Here is an 8,028-nt window from a genome sequence, read left to right on the forward strand (position 1 = left end):
ATATCAAAAAAGAAGTTATATATAATGGACCCAACATAATAAATATGGAATCATACATGGTACAGGAGACAACGAATTTAAACAATTACTTTCTTTTCGGTATCATCACTATCATGACTTAATGAATCAATACATTACATGCTTACTCTAAATAGACAATTTTTGAATATCATTGGGACATTTTTTGAATAACGTTGAACTTCATCTAAAGGAAGAAGAACCTGGCAAGATTAACATACAAGAGATTCAAGATATACCACAACATAAGTATAGAAGCCAAAATAAAATTTGTGAAAATCTTTCTGGTATATTGATTCTATTTGTATAGAATTTTAGCTTAAGAATTTTGTAATATATTTTCAAAATGAAAATTAAGCTAAGAAAGATAGGGAAAAAAATATGAGAGTTTACAATTGAAAATGTTAAGATATTTTTTTTGTGAGTCCTATACTCAAGTGATGGTACATATCCAGGTCTATTAAGTTATAAAAGATCAATACCAAAACTCTATTTAAGAGTATAGAGTCTGAAGAGACTTTGTCTTAAAAGAATACTTGGTTGAAAAAGATTTAAGAGACTTGGTATAAGAAAAAATACTTGTCTAAATAGGTGTTTAATACTTGTAGTTGAAAAATTTTAGAAAATTATTTTTAGAGAAGAGACTGAGAGTTACTATTGAGAGTGAATAGGAATAAAAATACTTGGGTTATTTTTTGTATCCTTTAATTAATTCTTTACTGGCTTTAATTATTAACTGCGGGACTAGAAATTGTTATAAATTAATACCGTCAAAATCATTTACTTCTATCATCACTTTATAATTAATTAGGAATTTTTTATGAAAGATTAATTTTCAAAACTTAACAAATACAATTTAGCCGTGTCTTATGTTTGTATGTGCCAATTTTATAACTTAGTGGCCTTGAGTCGTTAGAATATGATGTAAATTGATATTTTTTAAAACAAAGGTTGAGTATCTCACATAGGAGACAGATTAAGCAGAAAATATACACTCAAACACCTAGTGGGATCATCCAAACTACCTATATGTCCATGTCAGTTTGAATTTAATTTTTTTTCTTGACCATGTTTACATAAGTTAAATTTCAAGAAGATGAACTAGAAGAAAAGGTTCCCTTAAAATTTAACTGTCAATACCTGCTAATAGGACTTACAATTAATCAAACCAAATCATTATTTGTTTGAAATTAACTATTTATTTAACTCGATAAACTTAATTTATGATCTAAATAATCTGAACATGAGCTAAATATTGAGCTCATTAAATAAATGAATTAAGCCTGAGTCAAATACAATTCAACTAATTAGCTTCATGAGGTAACTTGATTATATACTTATATATACACAGGAGTAATTCGAGTGAGAATAATTCTCCTACAAAAATAATGAAAATATTAAATCAAAACATACATAAATGATTAAGATTGAAAGTTAGTTAATGATCATGTCATCATTTAAAAAAGTAATGTTTACTTATCTTTTAATCTTGACAATTAAAGTAAGATTCAATGATACATAATAATTGTAATCATTTTTTAAATTAATAACTGTTATTAAGTCACTTTCTTTAGATACATATACATGTATACAATTTTTACTACATAAACTTTAATTGGTAGCTAAATTTATTATTAAAGTTCACAAACTTCCTCTACATGTATATGTATAATTCAAAAACAGATTATAGACTTAAATTGATACTAATGAACAACATAAATTTGAGCTCGTTATCCCGTTCATGAACTTTAATTCAGTCAAACTTTAACTAAAATATAGTTCAATATTGAAATCAATTCAAATTAGGTAGTGTTGAATTGAGACTGACTCGACTCATGAATTACTATGGATTATTATTGGCACTCATATCCCATATGCAAACACAATCTCACATTGAATGTTCAAAAGGAGAGACATAGCACTGTCATTGTCAGAAGTCAGAACCCAACTGAGTTAAACTCCATTCAGATCTTGGATGTGGTTGTCATCACATAATGCTAGTTGTCACAATCACCAATAATTACTAAATAAACATTATCTGCTGAGAATTTCCAGTACAAAAACAAAATCTCTTATTGGTAACTCACTTTTATACTTCATGTCCAACATAAAGAGGACTCTCAAATAGAATGTCATGAAGAAAAAACCAAAACTGAAATAAGAGAGATAACTATCAGTCATTTGGGACTTAATAACTCAAAACACTCTAAATCAGAAGCTTTACACGTGATATAATAAACTTTAGGTTATATTTCTCATAAAGAAGTGTGCACCATATTTCACTAGGGGTGTGTTGGATAAACCAGACACTCATACTAGTGAGATTATGTGATTTTAGAATAGCTTGGCATGTTGTTGGTTTCCACTCCTCATCATTGCACAGAACTCTTCAAAGTTGATTCTTCCATCCTGTGGGACCACAATTGAGTATTAACTATGGAAATAGAAGAATAGAAGCTTGTAGCAACACAAGAGAAAAATAGGCTTACATTATCTGTATCCACTTCAGATATGATTGTATCGACTTCGGATATAATTTCGTTGATTGTGGCATCATCACCCATACCATATTCTTTCATGGCAGTTTGCAGTTCATCTCCTGTAATAAACCTGTAATGGAACGAAGCAAATATAAGTGTAGATATGTCATTCCTCCTGAAATCAAATCCAAAGTTAAATTATTCATTAATTAATGGTTTGATGGAATTGCCAGCAACTGTACCTCTTTTTTTATAAGAATAAAAAAACCAAACAATATGAATGAGACTTAGTTGATGGACATGATATTGATAACAAACATACAAAGATTGAACCCAATAGGCGTGATTCATATGAATGGCATAATGCAAAATCAAGAGAAATTGAAGGAAAAGACTACGTTGAAAAAGAAATCAAGATTGACTGACCCACTGTTGTCCTTATCAAAATATTGGAAGGCTTTGTAAAGATTGTCATCTTTTTCTAATTTGTGTCTATGCATTGTAGCAGTGATGAATTCTATATAGTCGATTGTGCCATTTCCATCTACATCCGCCTGCGATTGAGGCCTAGGAATGTAAGATCAGAAAGAATTTAAGAGAGTTTAAAAATAATACAAGACAAAATTTGATAACAGCTTACAGCTTCCATAAGTTGCTTCACTTCGGCCTCCGTAAGCTTTGAACCAAGTCTTTGCAATCCCGCCTTCAGTTCTTCATAGGTGATTGAACCACTCTTGTCGGTGTCCATATTTGTAAACATTGCCTTTAAGCCTTGGATGTCTTCAGCAGACATATTCTCAGCAATGACCTAAAAGAATATTCATAAAGTTGGAGAGATTGGTAAATTTAAAGTCATAAGCAGAAAAGCAGAATGATATTTTGCATCTCTCAATGTTGTAACCAGAGTTGAAAAGACATCTTTTAAATCCTGTGATTTAAAATTAGCCTATTCTCTGTTTTAGCAATGAATCCATAGACAGATAGGTACTTAAGACAACAAGCACTAAACATCACTATGGTCTCTCTTCATGCATAATGTTAATGGACATACCTTCAGCGCAAGTTTCTTTAGTTTATTCATGGCTCTGAATTGCTTCATTCTCGAAAGGACTGCACTGTCTATTGGCTTGTCAGAAGCATTTCCATCTTTAATCCATGGGTGCTCTAATCATTCATACATTAAATGAATTCAGTTATAAGATAAAATAAAATGCATTAACTAAAAAATTCATAAAGACTAAAAAACCGTGCTATCAATGATCAACGAATTTAATTGGAAACAGGTGTGAGTGATTGCATCAAAACATTGTTAGTGGTTCTTAATCTCCAGTATTTCTTTTCCTGTCAAATCCAATTACCTGAGAAATAAATAATTTTAACATTCTTCATGAAAACATTACAGAAAGAACTTTATATAAATACAGTTTCCATTTAATGTATCTTGAGAAGTGTTTAAGTCTTGATAGCTACTATGATTACGTCTTTATTGTCACTCCTGTATGGGTAAAGAATAGTCTATAGATACGAGAACTCGAGAAATAGCCCTGAAGTTCTAAAAGCTTCTCAGTGGATTTTTGTGCAATACAATTAGCTATAGCAGAACTATGAACACTATTAAAATACAGTTTAATAAACTTCAAGTATTGCATTGAGGATGAGAAGAAAACACAATGACAGTTACAAACCAAGAACTTGAGCAGAAGTAATGCGTTTCTTCGGATCTTGTATAAGCATCTTACGAACAAGGTCCTTAGCACTGCCTGATATTTTAGGCCATGGTTGACTTTCAAAATCAATATCTCCTTCCAATATGGCATCAAATATTCCCTTTTCGGTCTCTGTAGCACATATTTGATTAAAAAAAGAAGAGTTAGTCAATATTAAAACATAATGGAAAACAGAAAAACCGAAGATATACAATACAAGGTTCAGATCCTACTGTTACAAAAATCAAAATCACAGTTTACCAGCCCAAAATGGAGGGACACCACTAAGTAAGATATACAATATAACTCCTGCACTCCATATATCTATTTCCTTCCCACATCTGCGCCTCAGTACTTCTGGAGCAACATAATAAGCACTTCCAACTATATCGCGATACAGCTTTCCTGGCAAGCATTATCAGATAATTTATGTACATATTATAAGTGTACATCAGAAGAAAATGTTGCTTTTTACTCAGATAAATACCATATAAAAAGATAAGTTGGTGCCAAACATGCCAAATATGTGTATATATTGTTTATGATTGCGAAAAACTATATACCTGATGCACTTCAGAGACAATGACGGAGGTGAAGTTTCTGGATATGCAATGTTTTATTTTATGCTGATAAGCAATAATTTTACTTCCTAAAATTTGACATAATGACTCAGTGAGCAATATATTAAACGTTCAATTATTTTCACTCTATTCAATGTTCAAAAATTTCATGAAATCTTAGAACTACGCAAGTGTGATATATGGAATGATTGAAACGCCAGATTCTGGTTAAGTTGATCATCCATGTTAGATCACTACTGCCAAGTGCTGACTAATTAATTTGAATGGACAATGCTAACCAATGCATTACTCTGAGTCTTAAATAAATACAAAATGACCAGCCATATCATAGTACGTTACTTTCCATGTCCAAGCTTATGGAAAATATAACCATGGTCCAAAGGAGATAGCAAGGACATCACAACAAAGTATAGTGACTGAACTGTGTTGTCAATTGCATATACATGTAAAAGAATGACGATGTTAAGCATTTATAAAATTAATAGACAGGAGTTAAGATACCATCAAAGTCAAGCAAATTTGAAGGTTCTCAAACTTTCTAGGCCAAGTTTTGACAAAACAGATTTACCAATGACAAGTATGGACAATAAACCTAGTATGTATAGATACTCCCCTGTTTTACATTGTGGTTGCCATCACGATTGCAGTTATTGTCATTACAGTCATAGTGGCCGTTGCGATGCGGATTGCGGCTGTTGCAGTGTGAATTATGTTGTGATGCGGATGCGGCCCGATGCAGTCGCATCATTGTGATTCGGTGTCACACTGTAATTGCGGTGTGATGCGGCAGTCACCGCAACCACAATATTGTGGCTGCATCACGTGATGCGGTCTCCAACTTGAATCACTACCCCTACCCAACCCACTTTAATGATGTTAACAAACTGAGTATTATGTAGTGGTGTATAGTATATACAATAGTGGAACCAATGCAGCTAAATTTCTAATATGGCAGGTAACAGCAACTTCAAAATTATACAAAACATAGCCATAAAAAGATTAATCCAAAGATAAAATATGAGTCAGAAACATTTAAAATAATTTCACTAAAACTTTAGTACCCTATTCAACACTTATTTCAAGGGAAAAAAGTAATACTAAAGCTCACATATTTTTCTATGGATTAGGACAAATAACCAATTAATGGACCAAAATTTTACCTTCTTCAATAAAAACTGACAACCCAAAATCTGTTGCCTTGATAAGAGCATTTTCATCCTTACTAGACAACAAGAAATTCTCTGGCTTAAGATCCCTATGCATCACACCCATAAAATGGCAAATATGAACAACATTAACAATCTGTCTACATATAGAAGCTGCAGCCCTTTCACTGTAATGTCCCTTAGCAATAATCCTATCAAATAGTTCACCACCAGCACATAACTCCATAACAACCCGAACGAAACTCTTATCCTCATAAGCACCTTTGAACTGAACAATGTTAGGTTGGCCACTCAAATGCTGCATAATCTGAATCTCCCTCTTTATATCTTCCTTATCAGATTTGCTAACAAGCTTTCTCTTTGAGATTGACTTGCAAGCATATAACAACCCAGTTGAATTCTCAGTGCATAGATGTGTCACACCGAATTGTCCGCTACCCAATTCTTTACCAAGTGTGTAGAATTGTTTCACATCCTCAAATGGCTTTCCTAGGATTGTGTCTGGTTTCTGAATTGGTTTTGGGCTTGGAACATGAACATAAGGCTTTTCAGGTAACTGATAAGGTTGTTGATTATTAGGTTGTGGTCTTGAATTGTTTGCAAAGGTTTCATGAGTCTTATGATTGTGCACACCAGACCCATCATATCTTTGACCAATGTCTTCTGGTTCTGAATCTGAATCTTCACATTTCCCTAAACAGTTACCCATGTCTCAAATCCAAGTACTATGAATAAAGAGAGAGAAAAGAGGAAGAAAATTTGGATATTTTTTTGGTACACAGCACCAGAAATTGAAACTGGTTCAGTCAAAATAGAAAGAAAAGGATTAAACCCAGATGAGAACTTAACATGACTACTAACTTTATCTTGGGATCAGAAATCTATATATGAATTCATTTTAAGAATTAATAGGAAAGAGAAACAATGAAAAGGTTGTTAGAGAGAGAAAAAAGTCGATGAAGAGTGTTGAAGAATATGCAGAGAATGTGAAGAGAGAGAAGTCAAACTTGATACTCTGATGGAGTGAGACTGATCTAGAGATGACAGTTCTACTTTTTAATGTACTTGAAAGGTGCAAATGTAATTTTATTAGAAAGGAAATAATACAAGTGTAATTATCTTTTGAGTTTTCTATATTTTTCATATAACTTTCATTTCTGTCAGTGAAGATGAGTCTGACTTGGTTCCAAATGAAAATGAAAGATTTAAAAAATAGTATAAAATTTATGAATATGCACACATATATTCTGATTCACCATTTGTTTAGATTTTTATTTGTTTTTTAAAAGTCAACAAGTGGTAAATTATACACTAATATTATATAAAATTCATACACTAACAACTTATACATCTTAACGAGTACCTAAACAATAACATGAAAAAATTAGATAGTAGAATACTTTTACTATTTGAATATAATAATGTCACATTTTTATTCATAAATGTAAATAGAAAATCAAGAACTTCCCTTCCACATGATTCTTTAAAATGTTAAATTTTCTCTTCCAAATGGATGAGTCCTATAGTGTTGACAAAGAAAACAAAATGCAACCACAATGCATATATGAGCCCTATTATTCATCATTTATTTAATCATTAATTATTCTTAAAAAATGTAAAAATATAAATCATAAATGATATGTTGAGTTTATATACGTTTATTCTAATCATACATAAATATTACCCTCATAGAAAATGTTAATCCTAGAGAAAAAGTAATATTAAGAGAGTAAAGATTTTTATTCTATTACTATCATCTATTATTTATATATTTTATAATTATCACTTTCAAATATAACTAATATAAATGGATATATAATCATAAAAGTACGATAATTGGTCCTAAAAATATACACTCTGTTAAATTTCAATTAATTTACTGAACAAATGATATGATCTTCAGAAATTAGAACGTGTTTTTAAATTTCAATGTGAGGAAATGTGGGGTATATATAGTATTTTTAAGAAATTTTCTAATTTTATGTGGAACTTACTACACTAAATCTATATATATATTTATACTATATATAAAGCCAAAATATGGTATAACCACCACCATGATATAATTTATATATTC

General features: G+C 31.1%; 1 protein-coding gene across 1 annotated transcript; it reads right to left on the reverse strand.

Annotated features, from left to right (window-relative positions):
* On the reverse strand, positions 1,955 to 6,969 carry LOC109345905 (calcium-dependent protein kinase 33-like). The gene is made up of 8 exons (XM_019585173.1): positions 5,946 to 6,969; positions 4,466 to 4,609; positions 4,184 to 4,336; positions 3,550 to 3,662; positions 3,139 to 3,306; positions 2,925 to 3,052; positions 2,508 to 2,628; positions 1,955 to 2,427 (listed from the first exon to the last, which is right to left on the reverse strand). The coding sequence occupies exons 1-8, from the start codon at positions 6,658 to 6,660 to the stop codon at positions 2,353 to 2,355; spliced, it is 1,617 nt and encodes a 538-aa protein (XP_019440718.1). The 5' UTR covers positions 6,661 to 6,969; the 3' UTR covers positions 1,955 to 2,352.

Source organism: Lupinus angustifolius, chromosome LG04 (genome assembly GCF_001865875.1).
Source record: "Lupinus angustifolius cultivar Tanjil chromosome LG04, LupAngTanjil_v1.0, whole genome shotgun sequence".
Taxonomy (NCBI): Eukaryota; Viridiplantae; Streptophyta; class Magnoliopsida; order Fabales; family Fabaceae; genus Lupinus; species Lupinus angustifolius.

Excerpts from the sequence above, each read along its gene's own strand:
- LOC109345905 (XM_019585173.1), bottom strand. The coding sequence starts at position 6,660 with ATGGGTAACTGTTTAGGGAAATGTGAAGATTCAGATTCAGAACCAGAA. Across the intron at positions 4,337-4,465 it reads TGTCCCTCCATTTTGGGCTG|AGACCGAAAAGGGAATATTT; the intron begins GTAAACTGTGAT and ends TATGTGCTACAG. Across the intron at positions 2,428-2,507 it reads CTGAAGTGGATACAGATAAT|GATGGAAGAATCAACTTTGA; the intron begins GTAAGCCTATTT and ends GTGGTCCCACAG.